This window comes from Oncorhynchus masou, unplaced genomic scaffold (assembly GCF_036934945.1).
Source record: "Oncorhynchus masou masou isolate Uvic2021 unplaced genomic scaffold, UVic_Omas_1.1 unplaced_scaffold_1258, whole genome shotgun sequence".
Taxonomy (NCBI): Eukaryota; Metazoa; Chordata; class Actinopteri; order Salmoniformes; family Salmonidae; genus Oncorhynchus; species Oncorhynchus masou.
Window position 1 is genome coordinate 10001 of NW_027002406.1, and position 17735 is coordinate 27735.

At 47.1% G+C, this 17735-nt stretch overlaps 2 protein-coding genes across 2 annotated transcripts in view; both read right to left on the reverse strand.

Annotated features, from left to right (window-relative positions):
- LOC135530112 (collagen alpha-1(XIV) chain-like) overlaps positions 1-8436 on the reverse strand; it is a gene marked incomplete at its 3' end in the record, with an annotated part of 13813 nt that extends 5377 nt beyond the window's left edge. Inside the window, exons 1-3 of the mRNA XM_064958499.1 lie at positions 8413-8436; positions 1203-1256; positions 726-797 (exon numbers count right to left, since the gene is read on the reverse strand). Of these exons, the coding sequence (XP_064814571.1) occupies positions 726-797; positions 1203-1205 (75 nt within the window). The remainder of the gene's footprint in view (positions 1-725; positions 798-1202; positions 1257-8412) is intronic.
- Positions 8437-16170: 7734 nt separating this feature from the next.
- The window catches only part of LOC135530113 (collagen alpha-1(XIV) chain-like), a 151077-nt gene continuing 149512 nt past the window's right edge, over positions 16171-17735 (reverse strand). Inside the window, exon 31 of the mRNA XM_064958500.1 lies at positions 16171-16178. Coding sequence (XP_064814572.1) covers positions 16171-16178 — 8 coding nt within the window. The remainder of the gene's footprint in view (positions 16179-17735) is intronic.

Consider the following 17735-nt stretch of genomic DNA (forward strand, 5'->3'; position numbering starts at 1 on the left):
GGTGCTTGTCTTTTAGCCCAGGGCTGAAGTGGCTGAATGGGCTGAATTCAGCTGTATTATCTGTCACCAGCCTCAGGCCATCATCACACCAACAGTTGGCTCATCTCTCTCTCTGGTCCTACGCTCTGCTCCGGGAGGCAGAGGAGACATTATAGAAGGAGGTGTTGAAGACACCATAAACAACAGATGGAGATGTTGAAGACACCATAAACAACAGATGGAGATGTTGAAGACACCATAAACAACAGGTGGAGGTGTTGAAGACACCATAAACAACAGGTGGAGATGTTGAAGACACCATAAACAACAGGTGGAGATGTTGAAGACACCATAAACAACAGGTGGAGATGTTGAAGACACCATAAACAACAGGTGGAGATGTTGAAGACACCATAAACAACAGATGGAGATGTTGAAGACACCATAAACAACAGGTGGAGATGTTGAAGACACCATAAACAACAGGTGGAGATGTTGAAGACACCATAAACAACAGATGAAGACGTTGAATATTCTTCCTTTTCAGGGATGTACAGTACAGGGGACATTGTGTAGGAAGCCCATGGAAGGTCCCTCAATATGGGACCATTGACAGGTAGAGGACAGGAAACGTTGGCCCGTGCAAATCCTGTCGTAACCTGATCCACTTCTTTCAACAGACCTGGGTGGTCTGATGGTGAGTCAATCAACCAACCAAGGGTTTGAATATCAGGTAGTGTACTTACAGGTGGTCCCTGGTCTCCCAGCGGTCCAGGAGAGCCACTTCCACCAGGGGCCCCGGGGGCTCCAGGACTGCCCTGGTAGAGAGACAAATGATCAAGGGTGAAATAATAAACTACATGTTAAGTCAACTTATGCACATTTCATGCATGGATAAGAATTGGACTGTAATAGAGACAGAGAGAGAGAGATAGAGAGACAGACAGAGAGAGAGAGACAGAGAGACAAAGAGAGAGAGAGAGAGCGAGAGAGAGAGAGAGAGAGAGAGACAGAGACAGAGACAGAGAGAGAGAGAGAGAGAGAGAGAGAGAGAGAGGGGGGGTGAGAGAGAGAGAGAAGAGAGAGAGACAGAGGGAGACAAAGAGAGAGAGAGAGAGAGAGAGAGGCAGAGAGAGAGAGACAGAGAGAGAGAGAGAGAGAGAGAGAGAGAGAGAGAGAGAGGCAGAGAGAGAGAGAGGGAAAGGGAGTAAAGCAAAACTTACCATGGGCCCTGTCGTACCCTGCTGTCCTTGTGGTCCATCCTTCCCAGGCAGGCCCTTAGAACAGAACAGACAGGATCAACATATAAACTACTGCTTGCCCAGGCAGGCCCTTAGAACAGAACAGACAGGATCAACATATAAACTACTGCTTTCCCAGGCAGGCCCTTAGAACAGAACAGACAGGATCAACATATAAACTACTGCTTGCCCAGGCAGGCCCTTAGAACAGAACAGACAGGATCAACATATAAACTACTGCTTTCCCAGGCAGTCTCTTAGAACAGAACAGACAGGATCAACACAAACTACTGCTTTCCCAGACAGTCTCTTAGAACAGACAGGATCAACACAAACTACTGCTTTCCCAGGCTGTCTCTTAGAACAGAACAGACAGGATCAACACAAACTACTGCTTTCCCAGACAGTCTCTTAGAACAAAACAGACAGGATCAACATAAACTACTGCTTTCCCAGACAGTCTCTTAGAACAAAACAGACAGGATCAACATAAACTACTGCTTTCCCAGGCAGTCTCTTAGAATAGAACAGACAGGATCAACACAAACTACTGCTTTCCCAGACAGTCTCTTAGAACAGAACAGACAGGATCAATACAAACTACTGCTTTCCCAGACAGGCCCTTAGAACAGAACAGACAGGATCAACACATAAACTACTGCTTTCCCAGACAGTCTCTTAGAACAGAACAGACAGGATCAATACAAACTACTGCTTTCCCAGACAGGCCCTTAGAACAGAACAGACAGGATCAACACATAAACTACTGCTTTCCCAGACAGTCTCTTAGAACAGAACAGACAGGATCAACACATAAACTACTGCTTTCCCAGGCAGTCTCTTAGAACAGAACAGACAGGATCAACACAAACTACTGCTTTCCCAGACAGTCTCTTAGAACAGAACAGACAGGATCAACACATAAACTACTGCTTTCCCAGGCAGTCTCTTAGAACAGAACAGACAGGATCAACACAAACTACTGCTTTCCCAGACAGTCTCTTAGAACAGAACAGACAGGATCAACACATAAACTACTGCTTTCCCAGGCAGTCTCTTAGAACAGAACAGACAGGATCAACACATAAACTACTGCTTTCCCAGGCAGTCTCTTAGAACAGAACAGACAGGATCAACACATAAACTACTGCTTTCCCAGACAGTCTCTTAGAACAGAACAGACAGGATCAACACATAAACTACTCCACTTCATAGAGTTAGTAGTAGTCTGAACACTGAACATAACCTCCCATTATCAAAACACCAATGAATTCTGCAGAGATCCTTTTGTTAAAACCAAAAGCCTGAAACCCTCCAGAACAACACTAATGATAATGGTAGGATAATGTGTACAGTAAGAGTAAGCAAGTCAGCAAGCTTAAATGGTTTGTTATGTTTGTCTGGCTGGCTGACCTCTGGCTGACCTCTGGGAGCTGGCTACGGTATCCACACTTACAGTGACAATCTGTAAGAGTCCGTGAGATACCTAATCAACCAGCCAGACTTCTTCTGGACCTATCAGACACACAGATGAATGGCTCAAGTAGGAAAACAGGGAGAAGGCATCATGGTGCTCGTCTGGTATTCAAACTGAATATCGCTCCATTTCATTAGTTGTTTCATTATAGTGAAACAGAGTGATATTCAGTTTGTATTCCAGGCTATTATGGTGCAGCATGGTTGCGTGAACTCCAGTCGATGATTCAATTGAGGACAATCCCCAAATCTGCTTACTTAGCAGTTCAACTCGATTAAATGAAGATAGAATCACGCAATCATTTGGATTGGAGTGAACATGAATAATACACAATCTGTCATGACATGGTTTTAACTTCCAAAAGTTGTCATCTTCAATTTCCTTGTAAATTGCCAGAGTGATACCAACAACCATGTGCCTGTCCTTGCTTCAAAACGTAGTGCCTGTCAAGGTTCACATCACGACTAAACAGATGCTTGACTGGAAAAACATGTTTATTTTTATTTCACTTTTATTTAACTAGGCAAGTCAGTTAAGAACAAATTCTGATTTTACAACGACGGCCGACCCCGATGCAGTGCCTTAGACCGCTGAACCAGGGTCTGTAGTGACGCCTCTAGCACTGAGATGTAGTGCCTTAGACCGCTGAACCAGGGTCTGTAGTGACGCCTCTAGCACTGAGATGCAGTGCCTTAGACCGCTGAACCAGGGTCTGTAGTGACGCCTCTAGCACTGAGATGCAGTGCCTTAGACCGCTGAACCAGGGTCTGTAGTGACGCCTCTAGCACTGAGATGCAGTGCCTTAGACCGCTGAACCAGGGTCTGTAGTGATGCCTCTAGCACTGAGATGCAGTGCCTTAGACCGCTGAACCAGGGTCTGTAGTGACGCCTCTAGCACTGAGATGCAGTGCCTTAGACCGCTGAACCAGGGTCTGTAGTGACGCCTCTAGCACAGAGATGCAGTGCCTTGACCGCTGAACCAGGGTCTGTAGTGACGCCTCTAGCACTGAGATGCAGTGCCTTAGACCGCTGAACCAGGGTCTGTAGTGACGCCTCTAGCACTGAGATGCAGTGCCTTAGACCGCTGAACCAGGGTCTGTAGTGACGCCTCTAGCACTGAGATGCAGTGCCTTAGACCGCTGAACCAGGGTCTGTAGTGACTCCTCTAGCACTGAGATGCAGTGCCTTAGACCGCTGAACCAGGGTCTGTAGTGACGCCTCTAGCACTGAGATGCAGTGCCTTAGACCGCTGAACCAGGGTCTGTAGTGACGCCTCTAGCACTGAGATGCAGTGCCTTAGACCGCTGAACCAGGGTCTGTAGTGCGCCTCTAGCACTGAGATGCAGTGCCTTAGGACCGCTGAACCAGGGTCTGTAGTGACGCCTCTAGCACTGAGATGCAGTGCCTTAGACCGCTGAACCAGGGTCTGTAGTGACGCCTCTAGCACTGAGAGATGCAGTGCCTTAGACCGCTGAACCAGGGTCTGCAGTGACGCCTCTAGCACTGAGATGCAGTGCCTTAGACCGCTGAACCAGGGTCTGTAGTGACGCTCTAGCACTGAGATGCAGTGCCTTAGACCGCTGAACCAGGGTCTGTAGTGACGCTCTAGCACTGAGATGCAGTGCCTTAGACCGCTGAACCAGGGTCTGTAGTGACGCCTCTAGCACTGAGATGCAGTGCCTTAGACCGCTGAACCAGGGTCTGTAGTGACGCCCCCTCTAGCACTGAGATGCAGTGCCTTAGACCGCTGAACCAGGGTCTGTAGTGACGCCTCTAGCACTGAGATGCAGTGCCTTAGACCGCTGAACCAGGGTCTGTAGTGACGCTCTAGCACTGAGATGCAGTGCCTTAGACCGCTGAACCAGGGTCTGTAGTGACGCCTCTAGCACTGAGATGCAGTGCCTTAGACCGCTGAACCAGGGTCTGTAGTGACGCCTCTAGCACTGAGATGCAGTGCCTTAGGACCGCTGAACCAGGGTCTGTAGTGACGCCTCTAGCACTGAGATGCAGTGCCTAGACCGCTGAACCAGGGTCTGTAGTGACGCCTCTAGCACTGAGATGCAGTGCCTTAGACCGCTGAACCAGGGTCTGTAGTGGACGCCTCTAGCACTGAGATGCAGTGCTAGACCGCTGAACCAGGGTCTGTAGTGACGCCTCAGCACTGAGATGCAGTGCCTTAGACCGCTGAACCAGGGTCTGTAGTGACGCCTCTAGCACTGAGATGCAGTGCCTTGTGACCGCTGAACCAGGGTCTGTAGTGACGCCTCTAGCACTGAGATGCAGTGCCTTGAGACCAAGGAACCAGGGTCTGTAGTGACGCCTCTAGCACTGAGATGCAGTGCCTTAGACCGCTGAACCAGGGTCTGTAGTGACGCTCTAGCACTGAGATGCAGTGCCTTAGACCGCTGAACCAGGGTCTGTAGTGACGCCTCTAGCACTGAGATGCAGTGCCTTAGACCGCTGAACCAGGGTCTGTAGTGACGCCTCTAGCACTGAGATGCAGCCTTAGACCGCTGAACCAGGGTCTGTAGTGACGCCCTAGCACTGAGATGCAGTGCCTTAGACCGCTGAACCAGGGTCTGTAGTGACGCCTCTAGCACTGAGATGCAGTGCCTTAGACCGCTGAACCAGGGTCTGTAGTAGACGCCTCTAGCACTGAGATGCAGTGCCTTAGACCGCTGAACCAGGGTCTGTAGTGACGCTCTAGCACTGAGATGCAGTGCCTTAGACCGCTGAACCAGGGTCTGTAGTGACGCCTCTAGCACTGAGATGCAGTGCCTTAGACCGCTGAACCAGGGTCTGTAGTGACGCCTCTAGCACTGAGATGCAGTGCCTTAGACCGCTGAACCAGGGTCTGTAGTGACGCCTCTAGCACTGAGATGCAGTGCCTTAGACCGCTGAACCAGGGTCTGTAGTGACGCCTCTAGCACTGGAGATGCAGTGCCTTAGACCGCTGAACCAGGGTCTGTAGTGACGCCTCTAGCACTGAGATGCAGTGCCTTAGACCGCTGAACCAGGGTCTGTAGTGACGCCTCTAGCACTGAGATGCAGTGCCTTAGACCGCTGAACCAGGGTCTGTAGTGATGCCTCTAGCACTGAGATGCAGTGCCTTAGACCGCTGAACCAGGGTCTGTAGTGATCCTCTAGCACTGAGATGCAGTGCCTTAGACCGCTGAACCAGGGTCTGTAGTGACGCCTCTAGCACTGAGATGCAGTGCCTTAGGCCGCTGAACCAGGGTCTGTAGACGCCTCTAGCACTGAGATGCAGTGCCTTAGACCACTGAACCAGGGTCTGTAGTGACTCCTCTAGCACTGAGATGCAGTGCCTTAGGACCGCTGAACCAGGGTCTGTAGTGACTCCTCTAGCACTGAGATGCAGTGCCTTAGACCGCTGAACCAGGGTCTGTAGTGACGCCTCTAGCACTGAGATGCAGTGCCTTAGACCGCTGAACCAGGGTCTGTGGTAGCGCCTCTAGCACTGAGATGCAGTGACTTGGACCGCTGAACCAGGGTCTGTGGCGACGCCTCTGGCACTGAGATGCAGTGCCTTAGACCGCTGAACCAGGGTCTGTAGTGACGCCTCTAGCACTGAGATGCAGTGCCTTGAACCGCCTGAACCAGGGTCTGTAGTGACGCCTCTAGCACTGAGATGCAGTGCCTTAGACCGCTGAACCAGGGTCTGTAGTGACGCCTCTAGCACTGAGATGCAGTGCCTTAGACCGCTGAACCAGGGTCTGTAGTAGCGCCTCTAGCACTGAGATGCAGTGCATAGACCGCTGGACCAGGGTCTGTAGTGACGCCTCTAGCACTGAGATGCAGTGCCTTAGACGCTGAACCAGGGTCTGTAGTGACGCCTCTAGCACTGAGATGCAGTGCCTTAGACAGCAGACCAGGGTCTGTGGTGACGCCTCTAGCACTGAGATGCAGTGCCTTAGACCATGCGCCTCAGGCCCCATTGAACCGACTGAAAGTTGTACTACAACCCAAGGAGTGTTTCAGGACAAGCCAATTAGAGAAAGTGTTCCTCATGGGCACATAACAACCACAAATCCTCATCTATGAGCTATGGCTTGTCTTTTCTATGGTTTTCTGTAGTTCAGCATGGCCGCTTCCAAGCCCATTCTCTTTGCCCAGAGTGGGACGACCAGTCCCCCAGTGTGGGTGTCAACCCCCAGTCAAACAGTAAACACCTCCCAGTAAAACCTCATAACGAGGCTCTAGAGTGAGGCCTTTTGAAGGTCAAGTGTAGCTAGAGGAGGGGCCAGAAAGCAGAAATGGAGCTGGAATGGGGACTAGTGAACGCCAAGAGGGCATAGGGGCTCCTCCATAAAGAAGAAGAGCAGACCCAGAACTGTGGTTTATCAACATGGAGAATCCAAGAAAAGCAAGCCACTTTCTGCCCAAATACAGTGTCAACTAACTGTGTCAAACTAAGATTATGTAATAATTAAGTAAAATAAACACACAAAAATGGGGACCTTTTCCAAGGGAATAATGACTCAGGAAATCCCTGGTCTTGTTTAGTCACACAGAGTTAATTCAGAAGGAAGAAGGCTTTTCGTGATTAATTATGTCCTGTGTTGCTCTAACTGATTCCCAAGAGGAGGCTATTGTTTTCTGTTCTGATCTCTCTTGGCATCTTTAAAGATGTTACAAACTCAGATCGCCCCTCTACATCCACAGCTTCATGGGTTCTGAGGTGTACAGCTCGTGTATTCCATCAGAGTCTTTGGCAACTGGCCAATATTACAGGGAATGGACCAATCAGGCACTATCATTTACAGTACAGCAAAGTGTTCCATTCTTCATGAAAATTACTCTTAAGATGACTTGTAACATTTTAGCTGTACGCATCTTCGTCATCATCGTCATCATCATCATAATTATCATTATCATCATCATCATCATCATCATCATCGTCACCATCATTATCATCATCATCGTCACCATCATTATCCATGGCGTGTCTACATCTAGATAACAGTGTTGACCCCTGAGAGTGATAGAAAGAGCTGTGGTGGTTTGAATAAGTTTTAGAAATTCTTAGAGGATCTTGGGAGTTGTCAGCTTATGAAAAGCATCGTTGAGGAGCAAAATGGAGATTCCATATCACTTTATACTCGTGTTTTTCTTTTCCATATCTGTTGGATCAGTGCAGAAGCTTGTGTGATACCAAAGCAGTTCTGATGGAATATACTGTCAGTGGAAAAGTGAAAATCACATGGTAACATCCTTGGGCCTTCAGGTGACTTAATGTCAGGTAAGTTGACCCTAAAACCGTCCCGTTGATGTAGCAGCCTGTGTTGCTTTTGTCAGTCTTTGAGATAAAAAATGTGTATTATGAAGGTTCAAAGGGCATCTCTCATAACTCATTTATTTACAGCACATTTATTTTAAGTGCTGTGTCAGAGTATGAGACATGAAATTGATTCATAGGGAAATCAAAACAGCATTCTGTAAACATCTTGTGAGCTTTAAGCCAGAGATTTAAAGCATCGTGACATAAAAACGTCAGTGTTATGTTTGTTGTGAGGAAGGAAACAGAATTACGGGCTTCAAAATCAGAAGAAAAAAACTATTTGACTTTAATATTTAAAATTGAGCTAAAGAGCTCAGGGCGCTCAGGTTTTGAGCAGGTCATACGAACAGAATATACATACAATACATAATGGAAATAATGAATCTGTAAGTCAAACAAAATGAATAGACTGTTACCCTCTGTCCAACTGGTCCACCTCTTCCTGGCAAAATATCATACCAATACAGAGTCAAAGTGATTTACAACATGAGAAACCTTATTCATTCAGGTCCACTCAACAAGATGAGAAACCTTATTCATTAGGTCAATGGTGAACATCTATACAACATATTCATTAAGGTCAATACAGAGTCAAAGTGATTTACAACATGAGAACCTTATTCATTAAGGTCTTGAACATCTCATTACAAGATGAGAAACCTTATTAATTGTCAATGGTGAACATCATTTACAACAACATGAGAAACCATTTTATTAATTAAGGTCAATGGTGAACATCTCATTTACAAGATGAGAAACCTTATTCATTCAGGTCTGAATGGTGAACAGCTCATTTACAAGATGAGAAACCTTATTCATTTCAGGTCTGAATGGTGAACATCTCATTTACAACATGAGAAACCTTATTCATTCAGGTCTGAATGGTGAACATCTCATTTACAACATGAGAAACCTTATTCATTAAGGTCTGAATGGTGAACATCTCATTTAAAAGATGAGAACCTTATTCATTCAGGTCTGAATGGTGTGAGAAACCTTATTCATTAAGGTCAATGGTGAACATCTCATTTACAAGATGAGAAACCTTATTCATTAAGGTCAATGGTGAACATCTCATTTACAACATGAGAAACCTTATTCATTAAGGTCAATGGTGAACATCTCATTTACAACATGAGAAACCTTATTTTAGGTCTGAATGGTGAACATCTCATTTACAACATGAGAAACCTTATTCATTAAGGTCAATGGTGAACATCTCATTTAAAGATGAGAAACCTTATTCATTCAGGTCTGAATGGTGAACATCTCATTTACAACATGAGAAACCTTATTCATTCAGGTCTGAATGGTGAACATCTCATTTACAAGATGAGAAACCTTATTCATCAGGTCTGAATGGTGAACAGCTCAACACCTGCCAAAGCTTTGCTGTGTGTATCCAGTCTCCTACAGCTCACCCAGCCCATTCCAAACATAATCATAACTTAGCTATGAGGTTATAAAATATGTATCTTCTGCCACAACTTTACAAGAGAGGTCGTAAAGCATATCAATGAAAGGTGGGGATATTATGCAGTGGAGAGGAGGGGAGAGTAGTGGAGAGGAGGGTGTGATTAATGTTGTGCTGTGAGACCAGATCCTGGCACAAACCACCACCCAGCCCTGATATCTTCCCTGTCAGCTATACACACACACACACACACACACACACACACACACACACACACACACACACACACACACACACACACACACACACACACACACACACACACACACACACACACACACACACACACACACACACACACACAGTCCCCATCCTGGCCCTGAGAGATGTGGTAATGGCTATGAAGAGAGAGGCAGAGAGCAGAATCAGCAAGGCCAACAGATTAAGTGTTCATATTTCTCTACGACCAGCCAGACCCAACCAGTCACTCTGGTCCTCTCTACCACCAGCCAGACCCTACCAGTCACTCTGGTCCCCTCTACCACCAGCCAGACCCTACCAGTCACTCTGGTCCTCTCTACCACCAGCCAGACCCTACCAGTCACTCTGGTCCTCTCTACCACCAGCCAGACCCTACCAGTCACTCTGGTCCTCTCTACCACCAGCCAGACCCTACCAGTCACTCTGGTCCTCTCTACCACCAGCCAGACCCTACCAGTCACTCTGGTCCTCTCTACCACCAGCCAGACCCGACTAGTCACTCTGGTCCTCTCTACCAGACCCTACCAGTCACTCTGGTCCTCTACCACCAGCCAGACCCTACCAGTCACTCTGGTCCTCTCTACCCGACCTTACCAGTCACTCTGGTCCTCTCTACCAGACCTTACCAGTCACTCTGGTCCTCTCTACCACCAGCCAGACCCGACCAGTCACTCTGGTCCTCTCTACCAGACCCTACCAGTCACTCTGGTCCTCTCTACCAGACCTTACCAGTCACTCTGGTCCTCTCTACCACCAGCCAGACCCGACCAGTCACTCTGGTCCTCTCTACCAGACAATACCAGTCACTCTGGTCCTCTCTACCAGACCCTACCAGTCACTCTGGTCCACTCTACCACCAGCCAGACCCTACCAGTCACTCTGGTCCTCTCTACCACCAGCCAGACCCTACCAGTCACTCTGGTCCTCTCTACCAGACCCTACCAGTCACTCTGGTCCTCTCTACCAGACCTTACCAGTCACTCTGGTCCTCTACCACCAGCCAGACCCTACCAGTCACTCTGGTCCTCTCTACCCGACCTTACCAGTCACTCTGGTCCTCTCTACCAGACCTTACCAGTCACTCTGGTCCTCTCTACCACCAGCCAGACCCGACCAGTCACTCTGGTCCTCTCCTACCAGACCCTACCAGTCACTCTGGTCCTCTCTACCAGACCCTACCAGTCACTCTGGTCCTCTCTACCACCAGCCAGACCCTACCAGTCACTCTGTCCTCTCTACCAGACCCTACCAGTCACTCTGGTCCTCTCACCTGACCCTACCAGTCACTCTGGTCCTCTCTTCCAGACCCTACCAGTCACTCTGGTCCTCTCTACCAGACCCTACCAGTCACTCTGGACCTCTCTTCCAGACCCTACCAGTCACTCTGGTCCTCTCTACCACCAGCCAGACCCTACCAGTCACTCTGGTCCTCTCTACCACCAGCCAGACCCGACTAGTCACTCTGGTCCTCTCTACCAGACCCTACCAGTCACTCTGGTCCTCTCTACCACCAGCCAGACCCTACCAGTCACTCTGGTCCTCTCTACCACAAGCCAGACCCTACCAGTCACTCTGGTCCTCTCTACCACCAGCCAGACCCTACCAGTCACTCTGGTCCTCTCTACCACCAGCCAGACCCTACCAGTCACTCTGGTCCTCTACCACCAGCCAGACCCTACCAGTCACTCTGGTCCTCTCTACCCGACCTTACCAGTCACTCTGGTCCTCTCTACCAGACCTTACCAGTCACTCTGGTCCTCTCTACCACCAGCCAGACCCGACCAGTCACTCTGGTCCTCTCTACCAGACCCTACCAGTCACTCTGGTCCTCTCTACCAGACCTTACCAGTCACTCTGGTCCTCTCTACACAGCCAGACCGACCAGTCACTCTGGTCCTCCCTCAGACCTACCAGTCACTCTGGTCCTCCCTACCAGACCCTACCAGTCACTCTGGTCCTCTCTACCAGACCCTACCAGTCACTCTGGACCTCTCTTCCAGACCCTACCAGTCACTCTGGTCCTCTCTACCACCAGCCAGACCCTACCAGTCACTCTGGTCCTCTCTACCACCAGCCAAACCCGACTAGTCACTCTGGTCCTCTCTACCAGACCCTACCAGTCACTCTGGTCCTCTCTACCAGACCCTACCAGACACTCTGGTCCTCTCTACCAGACCCTACCAGTCACTCTGGTCCTCTCTACCACCGTCCAGACCCTACCAGTCACTCTGGTCCTCTCTACCACCGTCCAGACCCTACCAGTCACTCTGGTCCTCTCTACCAGACCCTACCAGTCACTCTGGTCCTCTCAGACCTTACCAGTCACTCTGGTCCACTCTACCACCAGCCAGACCCTACCAGTCACTCTGGACCTCTCTTCCAGACCCTACCAGTCACTCTGGTCCTCTCTACCACCAGCCAGACCCTACCAGTCACTCTGGTCCTCTCTACCACCAGCCAGACCCGACTAGTCACTCTGGTCCTCTCTACCAGACCCTACCAGTCACTCTGGTCCTCTCTACCAGACCCTACCAGACACTCTGGTCCTCTCTACCACCGTCCAGACCCTACCAGTCACTCTGGTCCTCTCTACCACCGTCCAGACCCTACCAGTCACTCTGGTCCTCTCTACCAGACCCTACCAGTCACTCTGGTCCACTCTACCACCAGCCAGACCCTACCAGTCACTCTGGTCCTCTCTACCAGACCCTACCAGTCACTCTGGTCCTCTCTTCCAGACCTTACCAGTCACTCTGGTCCACTCTACCACCAGCCAGACCCTACCAGTCACTCTGGTCCTCTCTACCACCAGCCAGACCCTACCAGTCACTCTGGTCCTCTCTACCAGACCCTACCAGTCACTCTGGTCCTCTCTTCCAGACCTTACCAGTCACTCTGGTCCACTCTACCACCAGCCAGACCCTACCAGTCACTCTGGTCCTCTCTACCAGACCCTACCAGTCACTCTGGTCCTCTCTTCCAGACCCTACCAGTCACTCTGGTCCTCTCTACCAGACCCTACCAGTCACTCTGGTCTCCTCTGCAGACCTACCAGTCTGCTCTGGTCCTCTCTACCAAGAAATCCAGGATAAAATCAACCCCCTAGAGACTAAGAATGATGGTTAAGGGTTGCTAAGCAATGCATCAGTTAGATGCATTGCTCCCCCTGCTCTACCATCCCCACTCAGACACACATACTTTGCTATTCATTAGTGGCTACCTGCATTTTCACCGTCAGGTTGTAAATGAGAGAGAGGGTAGAGCTCATGACATATTTATATTGTATTTACTGTATATTGTGGCTGGTGATGGTGAAAGATAGAGAGGCAAAGACCTCTTTAATGGATGTTCCCGGAGGTGTGATGGTGAGAGACAGAGAGGGGCAAAAGACTCTGTAATGGATGTTCCGGAGGTGCGATGGTTGTCACGTCTGAAATGGAACCCCTTTGGCCTTTGCATCACTCAGGGAATAGGGTGCCATTTTGGATGCAACCATATATTCTCTGTGTCTAGTGTAGATGACAGCAGGTCCTTGAAAGATACCTTCGGAAGAAACCCTCTACTGTGTACTCTTAGGGTTCTGACAAAATGCAGAAAGTCGGGACTCTCCACCTGGGACAAGAACAGGACGAAAGTCCTGATTCAAAGTAAATACCATCTAGACAGGGGGACTCCTCAATATCATTAGAGTACGAGCCCCTGCCTGCCCGAAACCCACTTCCTCATATCACAAGGCTTTGTCCCAAATAGCACTTGGAGATAGACTTCTATACAAGGCTATTGTGTTCTCTGATCTGTCCACTACAGACAGGCCAAAAACAATAATTAATACTGTAGTTCATCATGGTTTTCTCATGTGACTGATTCCATTAGTCTGGTGCAGGGGAAGCCCTGTGTGCCAGGTTGTGTCATGTGACTGATTCCATTAGTCTGGTAGCAGCAGGGGAAGCCCTGTGTGCCAGGTTGTATCATGTGACTGATTCTGGTAGCAGCAGGGGAAGCCCTGTGCCAGGTTGTGTCAATATGACTGATTCTGGTAGCAGCAGGGGAAGCCCTGTGTGCCAGGTTGTGTCATGTGACTGATTCTGGTAGCAGCAAGGGAAGCCCTGTGTGCCAGGTTGTGTCATGTGACTGATTCTGGTAGCAGGAGGGGAAGCCCTGTGTGCCAGGTTGTGTCATGTGACTGATTCTGGTAGCAGGAGGGGAAGCCCTGTGTGCCAGGTTGTGTCATGTGACTGATTCTGGTAGCAGGGGGCCCTATGTGCCAGGGGTGGGAGTGTAAGACACCTGGTCTACTTCCCAAATAGCACCCTGTTCCCTATAGAGCACTACTCTTCAGATGCTGTGTAGGGAATAGGTCCCATTTGGGGACAGCCCTCGTGTGATGCCTCACGCAAGACAGGAACCTTCTCTCAGCTGCTACTTATCTCCTCACCTCACTCACACACATCTATTACACAAACAACCATGCACACACACACACAAACGCGCACGTGCACACACACACACACACACACTGTAATTACAGTGGAAGAATGATCTATGACTAGAATAGGTTTTCCAGACAGTGGAAGCAGTAATCACTAGTCTCAACACAGTGTCTCTGTGGGAGTAGTAATCACTAGTCTCAACACAGTGTCTCTGTGGAGGTAGTAATCACTAATCTCATCACAGAATCTCTGTGGGAGTAGTAAACACTAGTCTCATCACAGTGTCTCTGTGGAGGTAGTAATCACTAGTCTCAACACAGCGTCTCTGTGGAGGTAGTAATCACTAGTCTCAACACAGCGTCTCTGTGGGAGTAGTAATCACTAGTCTCAACACAGTGTCTCTGTGGAGGTAGTAATCACTAGTCACGTCACAGTGTCTCTGTGGGAGTAGTAATCACTAGTCACATCACAGTGTCTCTGTGGAGGTAGTAATCACTAGTCACATCAGTGTCTGTGGGAGTAGTAATCACTAGTCACATCAGGGTCTCTGTGGGAGTAGTAATCACTAGTCACATCAGTGTCTCTGTGGGAGTAGTAATCACTAGTCACATCACAGGGTCCAGGTGGGGGTAGTAAACACTAGTCTCATCACAGTGTCTCTGTGGGAGTTGTAATCACTAGTCACATCAGTGTCTCTGTGGAGGTAGTAATCACTAGTCACGTCACAGTGTCTCTGTGGGAGTAGTAATCACTAGTCACATCACAGTGTCTCTGTGGAGGTAGTAATCACTAGTCACATCAGTGTCTCTGTGGGAGTAGTAATCACTAGTCACATCAGGGTCTCTGTGGGAGTAGTAATCACTAGTCACATCAGTGTCTCTGTGGGAGTAGTAATCACTAGTCACATCACAGGGTCCAGGTGGGGGTAGTAAACACTAGTCTCATCACAGTGTCTCTGTGGAGGTAGTAATCACTAGTCACATCACAGTGTCTCTGTGGGAGTAGTAAACACTAGTCACATCACAGTGTCTCTGTAGGAGTAGTAAACACTAGTCACATCACAGCGTCTCTGTGGGAGTAGTAAACACTAGTCACATCACGGTCTCTGTGGGAGTAGTAATCACTAGTCACATCAGTGTCTCTGTGGGAGTAGTAATCACTAGTCACATCACAGTGTCTCTGTGAGAGTAGTAAACACTAGTCACATCAGGGTCTCTGGGGGAGTAGTAATCACTAGTCACATCAGTGTCTCTGTGGGAGTAGTAATCACTAGTCTCATCACAGTGTCTCTGTGGGAGGTCATCAGGTCTCTGTAGTAATCACTAGTCCACTGTGGAGGTAGTAATCACTAGTCACATCACAGTGTCTCTGTGGGAGTAGTAATCACTAGTCACATCACAGTGTCTCTGTGGGAGTAGTAATCACTAGTCACATCACAGTGTCTCTGTGGGAGTAGTAATCACTAGTCACATCACAGCTGTTTCTGTGGGGAGTAGTAATCACTAGTCACGTCACATTGTCTCTGTGGGAGTAGTAATCACTAGTCACATCACGGTCTCTGTGGGAGTAGTAAACACTAGTCACATCACAGTGTCTCTGTGGGAGTAGTAATCACTAGTCACATCACAGTGTCTCTGTGGGAGTAGTAAACACTAGTCACATCAGTGTCTCTGTGGGAGTAGTAATCACTAGTCACATCACGGTCTCTGTGGGAGTAGTAAACACTAGTCACATCACAGTGTCTCTGTGGGAGTAGTAATCACTAGTCACATCACAGTGTCTCTGTGGGAGTAGTAATCACTAGTCACATCAGTGTCTCTGTGGGAGTAGTAATCACTAGTCACATCAGGGTCTCTGTGGGAGTAGTAAACACTAGTCACATCACAGTGTCTCCGTGGAGTAGTAATCACTAGTCACATCAGGGTCTCGTGGAGGTAGTAAACACTAGTCACATCACAGTGTCTCTGTGGGAGTCAGAGAGGAAAACAAAATGGAGATGAGGTATATAGGTGTCTTTACTCACCTGAGGTCCTGGTAAACCAACATCTCCCTTTTCTCCCTTTTCACCATCACCACCCTGAAACAGAAATGGACATGAGAAAGAAAAACTCTTTATCATTCATTCCTTTGTCATTTTGTCATTTCATACAAAGCCAGTGGGTAGATGGAATGGTTTGCAAATTATTGACTGTACATTACTCATATGCGGCACACTGTTATGGAACACAGTTTAACCAGAGGCAAACGTGTTCATATACAGGCAATATACTGTATAGCCAGGGTAGCCTAGTGGTTAGAGCGTTGGACTAGTAACCGAAAGGTTGCAAGTTCAAATCCCCGAGCTGACAAGGTACAAATCTGTCGTTCTGCCCCTGAACAGGCAGTTAACCCACTGTTCCTAGGCCGTCATTGAAAATAAGAATTTGTTCTTAACTGACTTGCCTAGTAAAATAAAGATAAATTAAAAAATGTTCATATACTGTATCACATCTTATGTTTATAAACAGGCTATATACTGTATAATATCTTATGTTTATAAACAGGCTATATACTGTATCATATCTTATGTTTATAAACAGGCTATATACTGTATCATATCTTATGTTCATATACAGTCTATATACTGTATCATATCTTGTTCATATACAGGCTATATACTGTATCATATCTTATGTTTATAAACAGGCTATATACTGTATCATATCTTATGTTCATATACAGGCTATATACTGTATCATATCTTGTGTTCATATACAGGCTATATACTGAATCATATCTTATGTTTATATACAGGCTATATACTGTATCATATCTTATGTTTATATACAGGCTATATACTGTATCATATCTTATGTTCATATACAGGCTATATACTGTATCATATCTTATGTTTATAAACAGGCTATATACTGTATCATATCTTATGTTTATAAACAGGCTATATACTGTATCATATCTTATGTTCATATACAGGCTATAAACTGTACCATATCTCATGTTTATATACAGGCTATATACTGTATCATATCTTATGTTTATAAACAGGCTATATACTGTATCATAGCTTATGTTCATATACAGGCTATATACTGTATCATATCTTATGTTTATATACAGGCTATATACTGTACCATATCTTATGTTTATATACAGGCTATATACTGTATCATATCTTATGTTCATATACAGGCTATATACTGTATCATATCTTATGTTTATAAACAGGCTATATACTGTATCATATCTTATGTTTATAAACAGGCTATATACTGTATCATATCTTATGTTCATATACAGGCTATAAACTGTACCATATCTCATGTTTATATACAGGCTATATACTGTATCATATCTTATGTTTATAAACAGGCTATATACTGTATCATATCTTATGTTTATAAACAGGCTATATACTGTATCATATCTTATGTTCATATACAGGCTATAAACTGTACCATATCTCATGTTTATATACAGGCTATACACTGTATCATATCTTATGTTCATATACAGGCTATATACTGTATCATATCTTATGTTTATATACAGGCTATATACTGTATCATAACTTAAGTTCATATATATACTCTGAGTGTACTATATATATATGAACATAAGATATGATATATCACTG